Source organism: Bactrocera tryoni, chromosome 1 (genome assembly GCF_016617805.1).
Source record: "Bactrocera tryoni isolate S06 chromosome 1, CSIRO_BtryS06_freeze2, whole genome shotgun sequence".
NCBI lineage: Eukaryota > Metazoa > Arthropoda > Insecta > Diptera > Tephritidae > Bactrocera > Bactrocera tryoni.
Window position 1 is genome coordinate 86,385,506 of NC_052499.1, and position 24,173 is coordinate 86,409,678.

Consider the following 24,173-nt stretch of genomic DNA (forward strand, 5'->3'; position numbering starts at 1 on the left):
ATTAATCGAAGGAATAAGAAAATAAAATGTTTAACAAAATGGCGGTTTCTAAAAAAAAACGGTGTTTGACCAAAATTTCGGCTTTGTTTATAAAAAAAATATTTATTGACGAGAAAAAATCTTCGATTAATTGCCAAATAATATATTTTAGAAGCTCGAATTTGAGGCTAATCGGTTTAGCCGTTTTCGAGTAATGCTGGTCACCGAATTTGAAAACACTATTTTGAGAAAACGCGTTCAAAGTTTGACCTTGTATTTCCAAGCACTCTGAAATACCTTTTCGAATTTGCGTGTATCTTCGAAAATATTCACCGGAACGATATGAAATTTTCTATGCGTATTCTTTAATATACATATAAGTAAACTAAAGAACTCTATAGAAATCTGAGATACGAATTAATGAGAAGAGGAGTTTCTGCGCTAATCAGTCCCATGGGCTAATACCTTCTTGATAGTTTCTTGGGGAGAGTAGTAGAAGTGGCGCGTTGCTTAGTACTTAGGTGAAACTGTAAGCTTGCAAGTGGTGCATACTCTTATGTCGGTGAAGCAGTGCTCTTGAGAGTTTCCTCTTCATCGCGGAAGAAAGTTTATCTTGATTGAAAAAGACAACGTGATATCTATTAACAAGAAGAAAGAAAATTGGCATAAAAGTTGTTTTTGAAAAAAGAAAAAATATGTAATATACATATGTAGCCATGATTGCATGTCTGCTTTTCTGTGGTATCCATTATATATAATACGTATGCAGTTTTTAGCTGCAGATATGGTCATATCTACTAAACAATTCAGTACTAGTCTATCGTTAACTAATTATTTATTAAATTGAAATTAAAAGATTAAAAATCCTTGTAAATACAAAAGTATGTCTTCACCAATAACAGCACAGGGGGACACAAATAAAACAAAAGTTCACCCTTAGCAAAGACATACACTACCAACTTTTGTTCGAAACACAGGGTAACTCAACTGAAATTAAGAAACCGAAAATAATATTTTATTTACATATTTTAAATAAATTATTCAAACATCTTAACTTAATCTAAAACATTTTACTACTTATTTATTCATAACTTCATTATAAATGTATGAATATATACGCCAATAAAATATAAAATACCCTTTGATGTCTTAACATCAAACACATTCACTGAATATACATTTAATTCAACCAAACTCGTTTTTTTATTATTTTTTCACTACATACGCAAAAAACGGATAATTTTTTTACAAAACAATAAATTAATAAGTTTCAGAATGGATTACAAGTTGGTTATTAAATCCTTATGCGCCACGTGTGCTTCTCTAAAATTTTGATACACACTTCTTCGACACCCTGTTGCACCCTATATTGTAATAGATTTCCACCCCACACCAAGCAAATAGAATGTGCTATTTACCACAAACTTACAGCTGGCATCATTCGCTTTCAATTAGAGCTTACACAAATTAGAGAAAAATAACACTGATATTTCTGAGATAAAAGTGCGTATTTGGCAGTGCATTGCAACCAAAACATCAATTTATTCATCAACTAATTAACTGGGTAATATAATTTAAGCGGTTCAGTTTATGTGAAATATAATAATAGATAGAAAAAACAGTGAATGAAAACAAGTGACTCTCAGTTATCGTGGCGCGGAGAGCGCCCAATGTGAATACTCTGTGCACTTTGTGTGCTCCAGTTTATACACAATTGTTGTTATTGTAAACTGGCAGCCAACTACACTGCGGTGCTGTTGCTGCTGCCTCTTCTTCTGTTGGGGGGATTATATTGTTGGTGCACTTGGTTGGGGATTCGTCAGCCAAAGAAATGTTATTCAGTCTCTTCCTCACTGCGTACAGTGCATTCACGAGTATATTTTGCTGCGTATTAAGAAAATATTTTTATTGTATTTTATTTGTTTTCAGTTAATCATATATAAATCTATATATATATTTATTACTATAAAAAAGTGTGAAAAGGATATTTAAGGCGGACAAAACAGCACAAAGACTCGTCGATTTGAATAGAAAGGATTTTGCAAAATGCTACTCAACCGAAACAAGTAATAAGAAAACCCCATAAGTTACATGTGACCCAATTAATAGCTATATTTATATTATAAACGTCTCTTATATGCATTAAAAATTAGCATATATGTCGAATTTAGTATGTTCCTCTCAAAAATGTGTTAATAATTTGGTTATAACTATATACATATGTAAGTAAGTGTATGGGTGTGTAGTCAGACGTCGGAGCCAGCTCAACCTCCCACATTTTGCACCTACATATCGTACGATTAATACGTATGTATGTATATACATATATAAAAGTGTATATGTAAGTGAGCACATGTATGTATATGCTTACCTGCTTCTATACATATGTTCTTCACTTTCCATATGTCCCGGCTAGCTCATCGGTCGACAAACTTGGCTGCCGTATGACAAGAATTTCGTTTGTAAATATAAACGCAACATATGGAATATACTTATATGATTTATTTGCACTTAAACATACATATGTATATACATACATATGTATCTACCATTAAACTGCTCCTTCAACTGCTTTTGGTTGGAGTTTTGTCATATCGTCATATCGCTGCTTTCGCCGTATCATCAAAATTTTTAAACAATTCTTGTTTTTATTGTTCGTACTTATTTTCGCTTTTTGTTTGTCTTCGCGTTCGTATCAGTTTTCTGCAAATTGGTTAATACCATTTACTTCTTTATATACTATACTGTAAAAAGTTTTACACAGTCGCACCGCACATCAATCCCTCAACCCACCTCAATGCAAAGTGCAATTAACATATTTACACAGTGTACATGCATATATACATAATCGTTTTCTGGTTTGCTGGAGTGTTTTGTGAAGTTATTGTTTTTGTTTTCGTCTCATTTTTCTTTACATGAAATCGCCTTCCAGCTGTTTAAGTACTTATTGACGCATTGGAAAAAAGTGTTCAAACGTTTGTTCTTAATAATTAATTGCTTGAAGTTAGCATATTAAAGGTTCTTAGTCACCGCATTGACGGAGATAAAGAGAGTTCAGCAAAATAAGTATAAACGCTGACATGCTCCCAGTTCACGAAATGACAAAGTAGAAACCGAGTGTCCTTCTTAACCCAGAACGCAATGGCTTAAATGAAGTTTATCCATCGAGAAGATAAATTGATGGAAGTTTGATGATTATTTAAAATATAGAATATGCAATGTGTTAATTGTTTTTAATCGCTCCTTAAAGGCTAGACAGTGCTTGGTGTTCCGACACCGCAAAACGTCTAGCAAAGGCTACTATTTATATACATACATTTAAACATATTTTTGAGTGAATTAAAATTTTTTTACACAAGACTTAAGTTCAATATTTTAAACGTTCAAGTCTCTTAGTGACATTGTCTTTCAGAGGTAGTCAGCCATCATGCAAACAGCAGATTTCTCCATACATTTGATACACGATCGATTGATTCTCTTTCAGTTATCATGAGACCTTACTCCCACCTTAAGGGCGACACAGTAAAAGTACATATCTTTTTATATACTCTTAAATTCTCAAAGGTAGAGACTCTGACATGTTGCCTTTGATATTTCTTGTTCGCTTTACACCGCGCTATCTCTAGTAGTTTTACGTCATCACCGTTTTCCATGCTCTCCCCCACACAGATTTCGATACGCTCGGATGTGTTGACTCGTATATATTTACTCTTATTTTCTCAACCATCAAATGTGTTCTCTGTTTACTTAGCCCCTTCGATTACTGGCGCTTTTGACTTCTGATTTGGTCACCGGCACCGGGCTAGTTGCTAGCTTCTTTGGCTTTCAGTGTATTTGTTAATTGAAAGCGTACACTTGTTAGTTCCGCTATACGCTATACGCACAATGCACAATCGTATAGATACAAATTTGGACGATTTCTATACTCTAGTTGTGTCGTTTATCAGTTAATCGCTGGATTCCAAACGAGAACGAATTTGTTTTGTGTTGCACAGCAAACAGTTATCAATCAGTTGGGTTTGTGGTTATCACGCGTTGCTCAAGTTTTCTTCGCGTATTGCGTCGTTCAAGTGGTCTGGTGTTTTAGTGGTCCCTCTATGCAAAATATAATACTATATAACGAAAATATTATAGCACAATATATGTAATTAACAAAAGCTTAAGAAATCGTTTTATTGTGATATTGCCAAATCTTAAACTTGAAATTATACAAATTATTTGTGAATTCACCAGGTGAAATTGGTTGCGACAGTCCCCGTTTAGAGGTGATTAAAAGCTTTAATGCTTAGTGTAATTGCTTGTCATGTGATGTGAAGAAATCTTATTACAAAAGCATATAATTGCTTTTAGCTTGTGCGAAAATAAAACAGTTTTATACTATATTAGTTAAATAAGACAAATGTGTTTTTACACAGTATATCTTCCGTGCCGAGACGTGCTAATTTCTATGCCTAAACATTAACACTTGAACTAATAATACAAGTAGAAATAAGATAAGCAAAACAACTATTCCGAATCTGAGATTTCTACATTAACTCAATAAAGTCTTAACTCAATATTATTGGTTATTCACCGTGTGTACAAATATGAATAGGTAGATAGAATACAGCATGAATATATATGTACAAAATTATGTACTATATTTATAACCTATGTCAATAATATATCAATTTTACGACTCATTGCATTTCAATTATGCATTACATACATACACGCTAATATAGCTTATCAGTTAAATATTTATGTGTATATTGTAATAAGGGGTAACGCTTTTTTTATTCTTGTGAAATTGTGGGATTTTATTACATTTACTTTTATATACATATGTGGGTATTTTCGAAAGTCAAGTCAGTTAATCTATAATATTGAAAGCGGCCTTTTCTAGAGCACCTAACATCCTTTTCTAGAGAACATTTGTCGGTAATGGACATCAACCTGTTCAAGAAATGTTCCGAAAAATCTAGTTTTAAAGCTCGACTGACGAGAATTTCAGTCTACATTTGGAGGACAGCTGCTAATTAAATTTAGTTAAAGCTGAAATACAAATTTTGCGCTGGTAATTTTTACATAGTGTTTCAAATGAATTAATATTTTTTCGCAGGCTTTGCATCTGTTTCGTACAAGACTCAAGTGTATGCATGGCATCGCATTGTGTAACAATTATCGCTAAATAGACTTGAAAGTCAATGGTCAGTGAACTTATGTCAACCTTGGCTTAATTCGTATTGTTATAAAATAATAACAAATATATGTGAAATAGCAAAATTAGAATACCCTTCACAAATAAAGAAGTTTCCAAACAAGAACTTGATTTTGATCGTTCAGTTTGTATGGCAGCTATATGCTATAGTGCTTTGATAACGGCGATTCCAATAATTGAGTAGCTTCTTGCAGAGAAAAGTATGTTTGCAAAATTTCAAAACGAGATCTCTAAAACTCAGAAATTACGGGCATGACTAAATCAACTCAGCTCATCATGCTGATTACTTATGTATATGTATATATGTAGGTACATACATATGTATATTTTAAAGGATCTCCAACATTTTCTTCTCGGTTTTACAATTTTCGTGGCAAACTTAATATATCCTGTTCATGGTATAATGAATATTAGACCAAATAATCTCACAGATTATTATTTCGAAAATTAAGTAGACCAGACGTGTTCAAAATATTTAAACCACATACTTATTAATTGTTTCAAGTATACATACATGCAGACTTGATCTACGCAATCTTAACATTATATTCTACTCTATATTGAAAAATTAATTTTTTTTTGCTTTCCGGGAAACAATCTGTTCTGATGGGGATAAGAGCAATAGAGAGAGGCGTGTTCAATGAGTCGATTTACTGGGGCATGTAAAGAGGGGTATATGGTTGTGAGGGAACTGTTTGCAAGTAGGACATACATAAGACGATTTTGCATAAGTAAGCGTTTAGCTTAATATAGTATTCGGAACGAAGTTTCACGATTGTCTATCTAATTTCATAAAGCTTGTGGTTTGATACGATGATTTCGAAAACAATTCTAATAACTCTTAAAATAAAATCATGTTTTTATAAGAAATTTTTATTCATGGATTCCCAACATATGACTACAACTAATGTTAAATACATATATATTTTTTGTGAATAGTACTATATAAATTATACAAGAATAAACGATATTTCTTTGCTTTTACAATTTCTTTTATACTAATTATCACGAGCTCTAGACTGGTGAAAAGTTCGAGAGTTGATAACTTATCACCCAAGCATGTGGTAGAAATAGACGACCAAATAAAATTTTGTTACGTATACGTAATGTTTAAATGTACATACGTATGTAAGTATGTATGTGCAGAAGTGAGCGTGTGGATTTGTTGGCCCTCATTCAGTTGTCGCATAGTGGCCATTGACTGTCGTAATTATTGTTGTTTGTTGCTTAGAATAGAGGAAAAAACGTGTTCGGCATTATGATAAAATATGATACAGATAGCAGAGCAGTAGAAAGAAGAGAAAAAGTGTTGGCGCACACGGCACATCATTAGAAAACCAAGTGAATGAGACCGAGACCCAACAGGGTAGCAGCACCAAGAGTAAACAATAATCCCTCAATCCATGCTGATATGGCGCCTGGCAGAAAGCCAAAAGTTGTTTCGCTCAAATGCAAGTGTATTTCGTACATGGCTAACAAGCCGGCATGGATTTGTTATTGTTTCGTTTTTTTTTTTTCAATTTATTTTTGACGCCCCTTCTGTATAGAGACAGGAATTACGAGTGAAGCACATGGTGGCGAGATAATGCCACTAAATGAGGGGCACAACTGTTTGGCGGTAATATGTCGACGCATTCAGCAAGTATGGTCGATTAATCGCATTCTCTGGGTTGACATTTGTTAATGTGTTGGTTTAGCTAATCTCGTTCCCACCTGCCTTTTTTAGACACTGCTATTAATTAATAGCTGCATGTTTTGACTGCCCGTCCATCTGTCTGGCTGATAATAATTATCTCAAAATATCTTGTTTTATACACTTGTTTCTGTTTCTAAGTGCATACACATGTTTGTATGTGTTTGCTTGTGTGCGCCACTCCATCACACATTAAGCATGCATAAATGTCTAGAAAACTCATTGCGATATTCAACAATTTTTGTGTACACTGAAATATTTAGGCGGCAGATTTCTTCCGATTTCTTGTATTTTTTTTAATACTAAACTGCTGAATAATTTAATTTTTTCACCCAATCAAGCATTTGTTGTAAGGAGGATTTGAAACAGTGAGGGATCTTACGGTTTTTTAATGTTTTTTCTCACCTTTGGCAGTTTATTTTTTTGTTGTTGTAGCGGCAGAAAACATTCTTCAAACACTTTTGAAGAATGCTCTCATTTCTTTGTGATTTCTTTGTATATGTACCATATTAAGAAATAAATAAACAAAAATTCATTTTGAAAAATTGTGAAAAGTTTTAGCCTTACTCTAGAAGTGTCTCCAAAAAAGGGTTATAGGAAGATCTTTCTGTTCAAAATGATCTAAAATCCAAAAACTGAATTTTTTTATTATTGTCTAAATGATGGTATACTTAAAAAGGTTTTTTTTTTTATTTTAACCCTTCAGGTTTAAAAATGTTGTATTAAAAAATCGTATTCCTTCGGTCTTTACCTGACATTAACATTAACATTAATTTCTTGAAACAAATGGATATAACCTTCTAAGTAGATCAGCTACAGAGAGAGCTGGTTCTCATAGTAGGTGGAATAATTGAAAATTCTTTAGGAATGACACAACCATTAGAAATTAAATTTATAATATTCGACTTGTGCGAGAATTTCAATTAATTCACTCTGCTAAAGTCACGCAGAGGTATAATATACAGTTTCATACATACATACTTATGTATGTATACATACATAAGTATGTATGTATGTAAGTATGTATTTATTACGACCAGCTGCGGTTTTGTTGGCTGCAATTCACAGAAATCGCCAACAAAGGCAAAATAAACAAGTCAGCGTAAATTAAAAGTATTATTTTGCTTTTAGATCGATAAATTAATAGCGACGTCAAAGAACTAAGCATCACCTGAGTATGCATAGGCTTCCTTACCACCAGATATGCAAAGATAAATTTATGCAATAGTTGAAATGCCAAAATGGATTGTATGCATTCATAGATTATATTTATATGTACATATGTACAAGTATGCCACACATGCATACATACATATGTATTGACAGCTGCGGTCAAATTCTTGGTAGTGTGCAAACGTAGAAGAGGAACTGTTAAAAAAAAAAGTATGCGAGTAGTATCGGCTTTATAAAAATAAAATATTTTATCCCTAACACAAAGTAAAACAAGTCACAAAAAAAACTCACTGTTGAACTAATTTCAATGAATTATAAATATATCAAACAAAATTATGAGGACTTTTTGCGGTCAAAAACTTGGGAGTGTAACAAATTAAACCCGAAATTTCGACAAAAAGTTAGTAAAATATATGTATATATTTTTTATTTGTTCCAAATTGAATATTGTCCTTTTTTAAAATTAGTATTTATTGAGGGACCTTTATTTTATAGTATTGCAGCACAGCAGCGTGGCATTGAGTCAACAAGTTTTTCGCATCCTTCTATGGAAATAGACTCCAACGCGTTCTTCACCGCCTCCCATAGTTGCGTGGTCGATGTCGGCTTTCATCGGGTTACTGACTTCTTGACATCAGTCCACAAATTTTTTATGGGGTTAATGTCAGGTGAATGCGGCGGCCATTCCATTACCTTGACATTCCTTTCCTCAAATGACCTTTTAGCAACTTTACTTGTGTGCTTGGGATCGTTGTCCTGCTGGAACGTCCAAGCAAGCGGCATTTCTTCACTGGCATACGGCACCATGGTTTTCTGAAGTATTTCGACATACGAATCACCAGTCATGTTTTCCTTAATCCAATAAATGGGTCCTACACCTAGCCAAGAAACGCATCCCCTAACCATGATACTCGCACCTCCACTTTTTACCGGTTTTTTTTTGTATATTTCGGCTGGTATTCGATATTGGCGGGACATATTACATATTGACGCGATCCCTTTCTGCTATACTTAATAATCTTTGATTCGTTCGACCATAAAATATTGCGTCATTTTGTCTAAGACCAATTAAAATGTCCTTTAGCGAATCAAAGTCTTTTTTCAAAGATGGATCGTGGGCACCCAGGTCATGATCACACAAACGCCGGCATATAATTTCAATACTTCTAGTTACATTAAAGGCTTACCTCTGTAGCAGCCACAAATGGAAACTGCTTTGAGTATCTGACAATGAAATTGACTTCTCTCCCTGACATTGCTGGCTTTCTTCCACGTTTTTTATTACTTAGTTAATACCTGATAGTGTAACGTACCATTGTGGGTGAGCAATCAAAAATATTTTGGACTTCGACATAAGTTTTGCCCTCAGAAATCTATTTTTTGTCATTGTGGGTGAGCAACCAATATTATTTTTATTGCATTGCTAAATGAAGAATAGTAAATTTTAACATTAAAACCAAAAATTTCAGTTAAATAAATAAAAATAAAGATGCAATAAAAAGAATGATCGCTTATTTATATTAAAAGAATGCCTAGCACTACTAAGAATTTGACCCCAACTGTATCTTATACACAAGAGGCAGCGACCCTGAGATGCATTCTAAATTTAATGTACACAAATCATTGGCATGCACACAAGCTCATCTGCACACACTTTCAAAGTAAACAAAATATTCGCAACGTTTGTTTATTTATTTGCTTAACGAGATTTTTGTTTTCATAGAGAAAATTTATTTGCGCAAAAAGTGTATAATAATTATTAATAGCGTTCAAGTTTCTTGCATAGAAAAGGTAACGAAGCGTAATGGATTAATTAAAAAATCGTATATTGAAATTTAACTATAATTTTTCGAGAGAAAAATTTGTTATTCTATCTACTTGCACACGGGCCGTCTCCCTGCGGTTTTCGTCAACGATGGTCGACATCAAAGCTGCCCGACTTGCGATCCAAACTACCGCGCGTCAGCTGATTGAGATCAATGATAGATAAATACGGCTTCGGTGGCACATTCAGTGGCTGTTCGAAGGTCACCGATTTGCCTGACTTTTCAGCCGTTGCCGCACGCGTTGGCTGATACGCATGCGCTCTGCCGGCGCCACCAAAGTCGCCCAGGTGATCGTGTTTCGTCGACTTGAGCGCCAGCAGTGCGTATTGATCGTGTGTCACCGCCGAACTGCCGTGCATGCGTCGGTAATTACGGTAGCCACTGAAAAGACTGCTACCCGGTGCTATGGGGCGTGTGGGTGAGAAGCCGCCCTCGTCAGACGAGCCCCCACCAGAGTCGTAATGAATTGAAAGGTTAGTGTACGCTATCGGTGCATAACAGCGCGTTGTCTTCGGTCGTGGCTTCACTTCGTATCGTGTACGCGAGCGTGAACGTGAGTGATGCGTGCGCGGGCGATTGCGGCGGCGTAAACGCGCCTCGGATACCACGGGCGTGGGCAACACATTGATGAAACGGTAGTAGTGAAGGAAGGTGCGCGCCAAATTGCGTCCACAACGGTAATCTGGGTAATGAATAATTAAACATTTAAAAGAGAGTGTGATCGATTATTTATGCACTTGTTTCGCTTACAGCCATCTTCGTTGTAGAGCGCAACAGTTTTGCCATCCTTTAAGTAGTGGCCACTCATGGACACCTCGACGGTGTAAGCGTTCACTGTATCACTGAGCCGCTCGCAGAAATAACGGCGCGCACAACCGACTTTCTTCTCGTCCGCATTGTACATTGTATTCTCGGCCACGTAGTCGGGCGCGTTGGCGGCGAATAAACGTGGAAACACCAAATGGCGTTCATGTCGGTACACGTCCTCATATGTGTTGCCGTAAATAAAGCAGCCATGCAGACTGGGATTCGCATGCAAGTCAATCACGAAGTCAATCTGATAAATCTGCAATGAAAACACACATCTGCTGAATGAATGCAAGGTTTATATTGAGAGAGTTAGCAAACGCACGTCAGAGTTGTCGAGTTCCTTGAGCATATTCCTTACGGCATACAGCGTGGGATGAGAAAACTCAGTGGCCACATGCCATGTGCGATTCAAATCCTGTCCAATCAAATTGCAGCGGTTATTGCCCAAAAAGACACCGTCCGGATTTACCATCGGCACTATCTTAAAGACGAAATTATCGCGTAGCACAACGGCAATCGGGTGATTGCTCGTAATAAACTCAATAAATCCTTGGCACATAAAGGAGGCCGGCGCATCTCCGGGATGTACACGACATAAAATTACTATGATGCGTATGAATCCGCGATCCAGGCGCGACGCCTTTGATTTGGCGGTGACGTGGTCAATCGTGAGCAGGTCAAGATTTCGCTTTTGCTGTACAAAATATTATAAAGAAATTAATTTGCTAGCTCAGGAGAACACAAATTGCTGGGGAACCCTAAAAAGACGGTACGGCGCATTCAACCGAAGCGGATGGTGAATGCGTATTAATAACATAGAAATGATTTCTTACCACGCTCTTCGTCAGCACGCTGCGTACGAATCGTTGCTCCGTCTGTCGTGCGTCGATCACATTCAAATACGATTGAAGCCGCGAGTAACTGTAAGGCGGTGCAACCGCAAATTGATACACGTCATCCTCTTTGTCGAAAGAGAATGCAAAACTCAGCACATAATGATTTTGGTGCAACAGTGAGCGATAGTAGAAAACATTCTTCTTTGGCAAGCGTTGCCATTTGGGCCGGCTGGAAGACTTCACCAGCGGCACCAGCGAAGAATTGAACAAATTGCGTGTGTTACTTATGTTGACGATATTGAAAAGAACGCGTTGATCTTGTCTCACATTATCCACAGTGAAATTGAACCAGAAACGAAAGCGTGGATTGCAAGTGTCCGGCCGTAAAAACAAGTCGTACTCGAAATCGCCAATCAGTTCGGCTTTGCCGAGATTCCCCGTCTCGAAAGCGGCATCAAAACAAAGGTGCCCGCGTTTGGCCTTGCCGCTCTGTCCGGGTGGGCGTATGATCACGCGTGAGACATTACCAAGACCACCTTCGCCATCGCTGTCCTCGCTGTCTGCAAGTAGAAAGCGAATTCAGCAGGAAGTTAATTAAATTCTTTTGAGAAAATATATTTTAAATTGCGCTTCACTCTACCCTCGTTCATGCGCTCATACATGCTTGTATGCTTCAAAGGATCGCAAGCCATACCGAACATCATGTTTGAAAAACTATTGTGTTCCTTTACTCTGTGTACCAAGAAAACAACCGTTAAGCAGCGTGGCTAAACTTCATCTAACCTCCATGGAATTAGCAGCCACTTCAATAAGCGACCACCAAAAACAATAACCAACCTCAAGAGGTGTTATTATTTTTTTCAATTATGATTTTCTAACCTCCAACACTGGCATACGTGTATGCTACAGACACATGCAGAAATCTACATACTTCGACATTAGAGTAGAAGCTTGAGCGCCAATGGTTAAGACAGTTTTCTTGAGGTGCTCCTCCTGCAGCGCGAGCAACAAGCTGACATGACAGCGGAAATGCGGCACTAAGCCTCTCGCGCCTGACCTCGCATGCATGCAACATCAGTTCTTCACTGACTGGCTGACTCTTGCTAGGCACTCTTAATATGCATATAAATGGTGTCAGTAGTTAAATGGGCATAAGTGTTACATTGCCTCTCCCACGGCATTCTCTATCGTTTCTTTGCACTAAAGCGCCGTTAGGTGCTTATGTGCGTGTCGATTATCGCGGTTTTAGCACTTCCACATTATGCGATTGCTTTATGAATTCCACCTGTAATCGCTTTTATGATCTCTTAGTCCTTCTTGTGGCAGTGTTTAGCCGTTTCTTATTGGCAAATAGGGTGCGAAAGTTCAATAAATATGCAAATATTTTATGCCGATACTCAATGAATTAAAGATAATAAAAGTCAAATTTGTGGCATGAAAACATTCGATGGAATACCATCTCTTCACTATGTATTATATATGTATACTATATATTCCTTGTTATGTGCAAAATCAAAGTATTTTTGTAAAAGAAAACGAATTCGATATATTTTGACAGTTCTGACTGACATGTCACTGATAACGCTCTATGTCTCCTTAACAAGGAAAAATTAATATAACCTATGCATACTATTTTCAACTATATAACTGGGAATATTCCGATAAATGACTTATATTAATTTACTTTTGTTTATTAAATTTGTTTCCTGGTTTACACCAGCACATTTTCCAGGTGTATGTAAAACTCAGCAACATATTCTAACATATTTCCGAAGACGAAATGATTTCTCCTAATTAATTTTAATTTTCTTTCTTTGATTTTTATGGACCCAAATTCACTTTAGTCACAAAGAAAAAATCAAAGATGGAATTTAGGCTCATATTCATTTAATGTGGTCGGACCAAAAACAAAAAAGCTTCACTGGAGACATTTTTTAATTTGCACAAAAATCATAACTGAGGGATTCTAAAAGTTATCTAAACTCTTCGAGACCACAATTTTTTCGGTTTTGCTTGGTACGCATATTTGAAAATTTATTTCAAAAAGGTTGAATTAAAAAGTTGGTTATTTAATAGCTTTATCTGTGAAAGCATACTCGCAAGGTTTTCATGAAATTTTCTTGCGGCAAAATTAGTAATTTTGTGGTTTCAGAGTTTATATGACATCCAGATTAATGTGATTTTGAGCATAAGTGACGCTAATTAGGGATATTTAAATCAACTTTATTTTTAAATTAAACTAATATTGAACTATTGTACTCATGAAAAAATGTAAATTTATTATTTTCTTTTTATACCTCTAGTGTGACCGTTCGCAAACTCACCTGAATCACCCATTTTCCTTTGATATCTAGTCTAAACCATCGCAGAGTTAAAACATGCCAGTTTGAGATTTGTTTTTGTTTGAATTTAATTTACTTATTGGACATAACACCGTGCCAGAGGCGCTCCTCGATACCGCTGGCACTCTGACACGCTCACGAGGAGCACGAGTAGGATGCACTGGCACCACCGCAACCGCAAGTGGAGGGCTTCTCAGTCTAAGCAAAAGATGATTGCGCCACTTGACTTATGAATTCGCGTGCTAGTCGTAAATTTTAATTTTGCATTTTTCGCACTCACATAGCACATATTTTTGTAAGCATTTTATGCTAAAAATAACTGCCGCAACGCCTCACAAACGCGCACCACCGAACACCGTGCTCTTACGTCCTTTGAACGTGCCACCGAAATCACGTGTGCAGTTATGCGCTTTGTCTAAGACTCATATAGATTTGTACATATGCAATCGCCAGGCACTCAGTTATCCTTCGTGAAGTGTTCGTCTCTTGCTTAGTGGCTGCAGCGCCAGCATTAGATCGCGACCGCAGGATAACCAAATCAACGTTTGACTTTAAGGGGTTTTGCACTTTTGTGCCAGTTTCAGTTGCACTTCCGACAGCTTCACGCAACAAACACGCCAAAGGCAGGCGACAGAGCAAACAACTATGTCTTTTCTCAGTGAGTGGCGTTGTTTGGTCGATATTGAAAGTTTCAGGCCCAGCGCAACGTCACTTGGTTACCCCTCACATATGTGAGCCAAGTGTCGGTATTCGCTTGCATTCCATCGCACTTGGTGACTGCTCGTATTTAGTTACCATTGTTGCATTTGCCCGTGTACTGCGCGAGTCAGCGTATTAAACACAATAAATAAGCGTCTTTATTTCAAAGTTGAACAGTCTTCACCTCGTCCGTTAATAGGTCCCCTCTATGGGTATGTGTGTGCTATGTTGTGGAGTGCGAAGCGCAAGTTCTGTAGTATAATGACTGGGGCAAACTTTTAACGAAGCGATTTAATTGCTTACACATTGCCCCAGTCGCGCCTTGGATAGTAGTTTGGCTAACACAGTAGCGCTACTTTCATTTGGCAGAAGGTGCGTGATGTTCGTTGGAACTTAATGAATATTGATTGCTCTCAAAAATCCATTAATTTCATTTTTATGGCATTGTTTATTAGTTTTGTTTGCAGAAACTAGTTTTCTTTTGAATATACAGTGCGTGAATAAAGTTTGCTATACATCGTTCCTTGCGAGGAAACACTGGCCTCAATGGAACTAAAGGTTATTCTGAGAATGTGTGAGGGTTTAAATCAAATTTTGTTCTAATTGCAAATTAAAAAAATTCACTCTGCAGTATATCACTATAAAAAATTGTGTCGATAGCGCAAAACAATAAATTGTCTAAAGTATTTTAACTCATAATGTCAAAATCAGCTGTTTTGTTTACTTTTTGTGATTTAAAAATACATTTTACAATGAATTTTTTTACGCACTAACTGAATTTTATTAGATTAAAGTCATCAGAATGTAAACAAAATATTCATGATAAAGCATAAAAATGTTTATTTGAGATTATGGATTGAAAAATAATTTTTCATAAGAAACCCGATAATGCTTTTGACAAAGCACTTTTAATTCATCACCTCATAAGCTAAGGACTATGAAAAATAAGACGATTAATATATTCTTCATTTATTTGGTAAACAAAACGTTTAAAGGATGCCAGCTTAGTGAAACCGGATGCTTCTCAAATCAAATTTGATATTTTTAATTTAAGAAAAAGATATTTGGAGCGCGATTAAGGATCGGGACGGGCATAAATTAAATATTTGATAAAATATCCAACAAAAATATTGACTTTCTTTGAAAAATTTAGTACATTTTTATGAAGAAAAAACTTTGAAACAGAGAGCTTTTTTTAAATTAAGTTAATTTATTGACAGATTGCACTATGGAAATGTTAGCAGAATGTAATACTTCAAAAATATTTCATTTGCTTCTATTACTCACATCAATATAACAGGCAATAATCGAAGTTTTCAATATAAAACGCCTCAGTACATATGCTTAACTGTAACCATGACGGCCATTCACTTGGCTAGTTCATGTCTCCTAGGTACTAGTGTTGTAAGTGTGCTTCCAAATAAAAGGAACGCCTTCCATTAAACGAGTGCTTTCTTAAAGAAATTAATGGCAATAAGTTGCTACTCTTTGTGCAGTTATTGTGTTATTTATGTAACACTTAATATCCGTGGCATATTGACATAAACTAATAAACGTTCTTATTATCCTGTGCTGCTCGTGCACGTGACCTTCATGTAATAAAGAGCGCCACAATCAAACACCCATTGGCTTCTGCGCACCCACACAAAAGAGAATGATTGTTTGGAATAGGTATGTAGGTGTGTTTATGTATATGTGCTTGACTTCGACGCAGTCGCCTCCATGTAATATTGACCTACCTCTGACATTTCTTATTGGCTTTGGCTTTGGCTTTGACTTTCGATGGCTTTGGCGTGTGCCACGAGCCAGCGTGGCGTTGCATTTGTTGTAGTGTATCCAAGAGTAAACATTGTGACTAGCAAGGCACATTCCATTCATAGTTTGTCGCGCATTATGTTGTAAATAAATAATAACCAGAAATATAAAAATACACTACATATTGAGTTCACCGCTTTACTCCTGTTGCTTGTTATTGATTGTGTGGAAGAAATGGCCTTGTTGTGAAATTCTAACATTTTCTACTCTTATTTCTCCAGATTGGGCAGCGTGCGTCCACCAAAACGTTGCAGAAGCGAAATGGATACGTCATCCGCTTCGGATATTGTGCTGATCCATGGCAACTCACATCCAGATCTGGCCAATAAAGTGGCCGAACGCATGGGCATAAAGAGCGGCGGTTGCTCTGTATTCCACAAAACGAATCGCGAGACGATGGTGGAGATCGGCGACTCGGTGCGCGGCAAAGACATCTACATCATACAAACTGGCACTAAGTAAGTACATGTAGTACGAAAATTTCACTAAATTTTGACTAATGATTTCTCCACACTTCTGTAGAGATGCCAATAACAACATCATGGAACTGCTGATCATGGCTTACGCTTGCAGAACATCTTCGGCGCGCTCTATAGTTGGCGTCATACCATATCTACCCTACTCGAAACAATGTAAAATGCGTAAACGCGGTTGTATCGTGTCGAAGTTGTTGGCGAAGGTTTCTACATGCTTCACGAAAAAGAAAAGTGTTGGAAACTCGTTTGATGTTGGGTGGTGGCGAGTGCAGGGCAATTCGAAAATTCTTGACCAGCCAATTTGAATTAAATTTTCTTACATTCAACTCACCTTTTTAGTTTATGCTAACATATTTTCTTATAAACATTAATATTTTCACATAATATTGTGCCACGAAGAAGAACAGTGTGTGTATTTGAAACGGTTCCTTCTGTTTGTCAAGTGTCAAGTTAAACCTAAAATACTAATTGTTCTCATTAACCGTTAATTCAGCAAACACTACTAATTAGCAACTTGAGGTGCTAAAATACGAAAGTTTGCATTATTGAAACGTACAAATATAGCATATACACATATAAACTTGCCTCACAATGCCAACTCCGTTTAACAAAGAATTTTTGTTTTTTGGATCAGATCATTCCAACACTTTTCGCCATAATTCATTAACGCTTCCATTACTCCTATTATTATATCCTTTTGCATTTTTAGATGCTGTGCACCTCCGGCTTAACGCATATTATTACAATGGATTTGCACCAAAAAGAGATACAAGGATTTTTCGATATACCAGTCGATAATTTGCGCGCTTCACCATTTCTGTTGCAATATATACAGGAGAGTGTATGTGCAATTTTTGATATTACATTAAATGTGTACAACTAGAGTATTTAGCTAGATCAGAATATGTATAAAATTAGTGTCAATAGATTTAAACCGATTTATAGTCACTTAAATTGCCTAATGTTTTTTGAAGCTAACGAATATTAATTATTTTTTTTAGTTATCCCCCGAAAATTTACATGCACGTTATTGGCTAGTTAAATATATATATATGAGTGGCATAGATTAATTTGGGTTTAGTTTTCCAAAAGTCGTAACATTTCAATTGTAATCCTGGATATATAGAGTATCTTATTCCCTAGTATTGAAATGCATTCAAATTATAAGTGAGCACTATTATCTATTATTTTATATTTCTAAATAATTTTAAATAAGCACCTCAACTGCCACTTTGATATTTTATAGATCCAAATACGATAGCTCACGCACAAGATATTGCATTTCCTTTGGTTGATCGAAAGACTTTAACTTGGCAAAGAAACATTCGAAAAATATATAGTCAAGGTTTAGGAAGCTTTGAACGAATTAATGTAGGTCTTAGTATTTCATGTATATTTATGCATATAAATTAAGATGATTTCTTATAGCGAACACACCTATATCTGTTATGAGATTTAACGTTCTGTTCTTCATTTTTTCTTTCTAGACTTGTAAATCTATAAAATAATTGATTTCAGTTACTTACTAGCTTTATCTATAATAACTTTGACATAACCGTATATTTTCATTATCGAAATTCAGACTGTCACTGTTTTGTAACATTCTCTTTTAGCTGGGACAATTTTGCACAAATACTTTTGTTGTATATAGGCAGGGAATTGAGTTAGAGGGAAACACACACAAATGTCGTTTTTAAATATTGCTGACTCGTGAATTTCGTATCATACAGTTTCCACTTATGATTTCGAAAGTCACAATTCGGTTATTTTAGAAACAATCTAATTTGGCGCGATCAGCAGTGTAAAAGGCACAAATTCCCTCCCGAGCCGAGGAATTTGTACGATTTTTAGACTGCTGTTCAAACCAAATGCTTGAGAAATCCAAAGAAAGCAAATCAGAATAAGTATTCAACATAACCAATTGTTTAACCCAAATGTGTCATGTGTCATGTGGCTTTTCATTACTGTTATAAACGATAACAATAGGCTTCTACGGGTCTGTACTGTAACCATTTCATTTCACTTACCGATTTAGCTTTAAACTCTCGCTAAGAAATTTCAAAGCCTCAAAATATATTTTGTTAATTATATTTAGCTTAATGTGGAAAGATAAGTAAGTTATTCGACATTTAACTGCCATGACTGCCTGCTTCTTCTCCAATGTTATTGTTTCCTTCTCCAATTATCTCTGTACTTATGGAAAGTGTTTTATTGTTATTGGTATTGAAAATTAGTGGCAGCATAGAAAATATTAAGTCACCGAAGCGTATATTTAAAACAAATATTGTTGTAAGATTCTTTAGAGTATTTGATAAACTCCAACAACACTCTTGCAGATCCCTGACTATCGCAATTCGGTGATTGTGGCGCGTAATCCCAACAGCGCCAAGAAGGCGACCTCGTACGCTGAACGCTTGCGGCTCGCCATAGCAGTCATACACGGCGAACAGAAGGAGGCCGAAAGTGATGAGGTCGATGGCCGCTATTCGCCGCCCCCCGTGAGGTGAGTCAGCGCACATTTTGCGTAGAGATATTTCACGTTTGCACTATCACAGCTAACTAGAGCGAGTGTACTTTCCACATTTTATATGTATGAATGCAAGTTGTGATATACTATTGTCATAAATGAGCACATTCTCATTGTCAAACTAATTACTAATTGCTTAATCATTATTATTTTATTTTCTCGCATATCATTGGTGTAAAGAAAACTGGGATTATTGATAAAATTCTCAATCTTTCTATAGAATTAAAATTGTTTACAATTACGCTGTAGTATGTTCTCTTTGGATTAGATGTTGTCATTTTGTAAAATAAAGTGCCCAAGGTTTGTTCGAGGTCTATAATAATGACCGCGAATTCCGCCGAAACAACACGTTCTTTTTGAAGCTTTAAACTTTTGCAAACATTTTGCAATTAAAAAACTGAAATAAAGTGTCGAATTAAGAGACACACCTAGTGTGGTAGCCTAAAAGGAAGATTTTTGAGAATTAAAAAGAATTGAAATGTATTAATTGTTTTAAAATAAAGGGCTATATTTTAAGAACGCACAGTAACATTTTTGATGAAGAAATATAATATTTTTCGAGTCTTGCATTGAAGTGAATCCAGCCTTCTCCGTGGATGAATGCTAAAAACTGATCTTTCTAGAAATTAATAATCGAAAAATTACTTACTTTCGGAAAAATATCGGAGAATGGCAAAGTGGAAGTTTAATTTTACCCAATAATTTGTTGTTTTTGTGGTGTTTTTAATCAGATATAAAATCAGGTTGTGAGATGATTATTTGTCTCCGAGGAATCAATCTATTCGAAATATAAATCGAAAAGCGCATTTAAATATAAACTGATAGAGCTGATTGAAGCGTACAGGTTCAATTTAGAACCCTGCAACTGAAAAATATTCGAAATATCCATTTAAAATTATAGTATTAGTATATCATTTTTAAAGGTATGAACTGCCAAAATATGAGAAAATCGATTTTTTCAAACATCGCAATATAACTGCTAATTACATACATTCCATCGAACAAACGATTGGTGCATTTATTTTGGTTATTCGTAACTTTGTCATTTTCACTTTAATCCCACTTTGTCAACCCTTCTGTGTGTCTGATGTATTTATATTTTAGATCGCTCATTTTATGTAAATAATGCGCTTACATTGCAACTCATTGCTTTAAAAACCATTAACAGTTTGTAAATAGATTTGTAAATGGGAAAATATAAAATTGTAACATAACCACTTCTCTTCTTATATTTTCCTTTAACCTACTGTATATTGAGAAATATTACTTCTATGACTTCTGCAAAGTACATTTCAACTTCCAAATTCTTTAATTAAGTATGTACGAGTACATAATGACCGACTATTAACTAGTTTGTAAATGATTTTGTTGGTTTTGAGTTTTACAGTAAAAAAAATCTCCTTTGCTTGTTTTCGAATAATTTGATTTGAAATTGCATGCGTTAAAAATGTTAAAACGACATAATTCAATGTTTTTTAAGCTTTCGAGTTCGAATTCGCAATTCTGTTAATTATGCATGGGTCAGCTGATTCTTGTAGATTTTGAGAATGGAAAATATAATTAGGAAAAGTATTCGGACTCAGCTTTCAAAAATCTTAGCCACACATTGCAGCACAAACCACCGCATTTTTTTTCAACTGAAAAGTAATAATTTTTACACACAGACACACATGTATTTAGAGACTTCACATTGGTTTTTCATTGTAGTGGAATGAGGATTTAATTTTTGTTTGGATTGGCTGTTTGTTATTGCGATTTTGTTCCCTATTTATGTATTGATTGTTAGAGCTCACTTTATCCAGCCAATATGGTGCTACTTTTGCTGCTTCTTTTATACTATTTTGTATTGGCACTTTCTTTCAATAGTTTATATAATTTGTGGAACCCAACACAGAACAACAAAAAATGTTTTTTTTTTTTTTTGATTTATTCAAGCGATACTTCCAGTTTAACTCTTCAAAAATAAATTTCATAATGACAGATCCCATATTCTCGAATTTGAGTTTCAAATAATTATCAAGAGATTAGTTTACGCTATTTAAAATACTTGAGTAATTACAATCCTGGGTTTTTATAATGATAGATTACTAAAATAATTAATAATATTGCCATTTTTAGTGAAATTCTTTATTTGATATTTGAAAAGTTGAGCATTTTAATACCTCCAATCACTTCCCAATCCAATCCATTTACTGTTGCATAGAACCAAATATTGCACAATATTTGTAAACTAAGTCTATCTGTCTGTCCGTTTTTGAGTCAAAATACAAATTTCATCCGACTACAGTTCTTTGTAACCTTATTTATATAGTACCAAGTTGAATAAAGGCTAGCAGTTGTCTTAGGTGGCCACACTTCACAGTAGTCAAATCAGAGCAAACTTTTATTTTACTTAGTTCATTCAATTGATTGAAGTTATTACCGTTATGTTGCTAATTTTGATTTTAAGTACAGTTACTTGATGTTTTGAATTTTGAGTATTTGTTGATAAAAGTTTTGAGATTTTTCTTTTTTGCTAAATATACGCTCTTTTCGTATATAAGTATCATAGACTTAAAAGCAATTTTATTATCTACCAGAAACGAAACGAAAACGAACAAAATTTTTTTCTTTATCTGTTTATCAGTACATATAGCGATTTAATAGGAAATACAGTTGAAATGTGCTCCTGTTCTCCTAGGTTTGTATTGATTTTCTTTTTAAAATACTTATAACGGTAAATATGTATATTTTATACGCATTTCTCTCCTTGGTTTCACACTCGACATCAAACGAAAAATTTCAAATTTTTGCTTTAATTAAACAACTCATTTCGTACAACATTCTCTAACTTATCATACCAAAAACTCTCTCTCATAACAAAAACAATTATTTCCTCAAAACTTCATTCATACAAATTAAACCTACAATATAATCATTGCACAACATAACAATAACCTTATCACAACAACAATAATACAAAACACCACTGGCAACTTCCAATTCACCACTACAGCAACAGCAGAGCGCGCACCATCAGCGTGTCGGTGGGCGTGCCGGAGCACCCACCCAAGGTCAAACCGCCGCTAACCATTGTAGGTGATGTCAAGGGACGCATAGCCATCATGGTGGTAAGTATTTGATGTTGCAAGTGCTGCAGTTCGTTATTAAGCGCCTTCGTTTCATGCCGTCAGGATGATCTAATCGACGATGTGCAGGCTTTTGTCGACGCGGCCGCGTTGCTAAAGGAGAACGGTGCATGCAAAATCTACTTATTGGCTACACACGGTCTGCTCAGTTCGGATGCACCCAGACTGATCGAGGAGTCCTCAATCGATGAGGTGGGTAAAAATCTGAAATATGCGCTTGCAGAGTCTAACACATGCGTTTTATTCCACACAGGTTGTTGTTACCAATACCATTCCACATGAGATCCAAAAGCTGCAGTGTCACAAAATCAAAACGATTGACATTTCCATTCTGATTGCCGAGGCTATACGTCGCATACACAATAAGGAGTCCATGTCATATCTTTTCCGCAATGTAACGCTGGAGGATTAAATGTGTGCACAGCTTAACCGTTTTTCTAAAGACAGCATCCATTGGATGTTGTCCCTCATAATTATGTTCAAACAATAGTGATGATATCGGTGATGGTGGACGCTCTTTAGGGAAAAGCGTGCACAAATCTTTCTTTCAAACACATTGTAGAACATTATCATTACTGTTACAATATGTATAATGTAAGACTTTTTTGTTTTAATTTTCTAAATTTACTGTTAGTTACTTGCGCATGTATGACTAGTTTATTCAAACTCTTCATAACCTTAAAAGTTGAAAAGCTTGAAGTGAATTGCGAAACCAGCAGAGTTTGCGTTAAAAATGAGTTAAATGAACGAAATTTATTTCAAGGAGTCAACCATTGATGACAGTCCCCGTAGATTCCGATATCCCAACCCTTTTCTATTGTAAATTAAATTGTAAATCTAAGAACGTTTTTATTTCCGTATTACGGCAAAATATCATTGTACCCAATTCTCGTATTGAATATTGTGAATAAATAAATAACACTTATACATGCATAATTACATATATGCTAATTATAAATATTGCGATTGAAGATGTTCTCGAGAACATTGTAGAAATAATCAGCTTTATTTTACTAATAAACACACACTTCTAAGAATTGTTGAAAAATAACCGAGTATTTCGTATAAAGATTTCTAGATGCTGGAGGTAATTTAGAATAATTTAATTTAGAATTTTTATATAAAGTACAATCTGATGTTGATTGACGTTAACGAGGTAAATTCCAGTTATGATGCTGAACTAGTTTTAGACTAGATGTTTTGCTCGAGAAAACATTTTTTATAGCCAAGTTGACAATCCTGGTCCGACTACAGATCCAAATCCATTTTGAAATATGTGAAAAACTATCCAGCTTCAATCTGAACATTTAAATTTATTATTTAAAACTTATTTCAGAATGCGTTTAGTGAAACGTAGAAATTATAGAAAATTATCACATTTTTATTTCTCAATTTTGGTAATCATTTTAAGCTTTCAACAAACAGAAGTAAGCCATCAATGAAAATAATTTTGTGTACGTATAGCTTTTCAAATCCCAACTAATTAAAAATGTGTTGTTTGTGATGATAGCCTGACGTCAGCTTCAATAAGCTGCGTAAGGAGACAAGTACTAGGTGGCACCATATAATCTGCTAATTATTTCTTTTGACTTAAGCTCTAAACGACAATAAGCCGCAATCAAATACAAACACACTATTTATAGGTGTGCGTATGTTTATCATTGACTAT

The 24,173-nt window shown here is 35.3% G+C and overlaps 2 protein-coding genes across 8 annotated transcripts; one reads left to right on the forward strand and one right to left on the reverse strand.

Annotated features, from left to right (window-relative positions):
- Positions 1-1,427: 1,427 nt before the first annotated feature.
- LOC120782654 (phosphoribosyl pyrophosphate synthase-associated protein 2) lies at positions 1,428-23,555 on the forward strand. 6 transcript variants are annotated; one of them, XM_040115056.1, is made up of 9 exons: positions 1,428-1,543; positions 16,595-16,831; positions 16,896-17,052; positions 17,559-17,690; positions 19,186-19,352; positions 22,003-22,056; positions 22,372-22,486; positions 22,550-22,696; positions 22,758-23,555. In XM_040115056.1, exons 2-9 carry the CDS (start codon positions 16,635-16,637, stop codon positions 22,914-22,916), a joined length of 1,128 nt encoding a protein of 375 aa, XP_039970990.1. In that variant the 5' UTR covers positions 1,428-1,543; positions 16,595-16,634; the 3' UTR covers positions 22,917-23,555. The 6 variants fall into 6 exon arrangements, with proteins under 6 accessions (XP_039970990.1, XP_039970974.1, XP_039970999.1 ...); XM_040115040.1 differs by lacking the exon at positions 1,428-1,543 and adding an exon at positions 1,858-2,045; XM_040115065.1 differs by lacking the exon at positions 1,428-1,543 and adding an exon at positions 3,833-4,244.
- Positions 9,759-14,737, reverse strand: LOC120782640 (cytosolic carboxypeptidase 6). 2 transcript variants are annotated; one of them, XM_040115020.1, is made up of 5 exons: positions 13,842-14,737; positions 11,515-12,077; positions 11,004-11,375; positions 10,622-10,937; positions 9,759-10,553 (listed from the first exon to the last, which is right to left on the reverse strand). In XM_040115020.1, the coding sequence occupies exons 1-5, from the start codon at positions 13,852-13,854 to the stop codon at positions 9,955-9,957; spliced, it is 1,863 nt and encodes a 620-aa protein (XP_039970954.1). In that variant the 5' UTR covers positions 13,855-14,737; the 3' UTR covers positions 9,759-9,954. The 2 variants fall into 2 exon arrangements, with proteins under 2 accessions (XP_039970954.1, XP_039970946.1); XM_040115012.1 differs by lacking the exon at positions 13,842-14,737 and adding an exon at positions 12,158-12,416.
- Positions 23,556-24,173: the final 618 nt, after the last annotated feature.

Bases quoted from the DNA above. Each gene is read 5' to 3' on its own strand.
- LOC120782654 (XM_040115040.1), top strand. From the start codon at position 2,026: ATGCTACTCAACCGAAACAA. The intron at 17,053-17,558 runs GTTTCTACATGC...TTGCATTTTTAG, and splicing joins TGTCGAAGTTGTTGGCGAAG to ATGCTGTGCACCTCCGGCTT. The intron at 22,697-22,757 runs GTGGGTAAAAAT...TATTCCACACAG, and splicing joins AGGAGTCCTCAATCGATGAG to GTTGTTGTTACCAATACCAT.
- LOC120782640 (XM_040115012.1), bottom strand. From the start codon at position 12,221: ATGATGTTCGGTATGGCTTGCGATCCTTTGAAGCATACAAGCATGTAT. The intron at 10,938-11,003 runs GTGCGTTTGCTA...TTTTCATTGCAG, and splicing joins AGGAACTCGACAACTCTGAC to ATTTATCAGATTGACTTCGT. The intron at 10,554-10,621 runs GTAAGCGAAACA...TTCATTACCCAG, and splicing joins GCTCTACAACGAAGATGGCT to ATTACCGTTGTGGACGCAAT.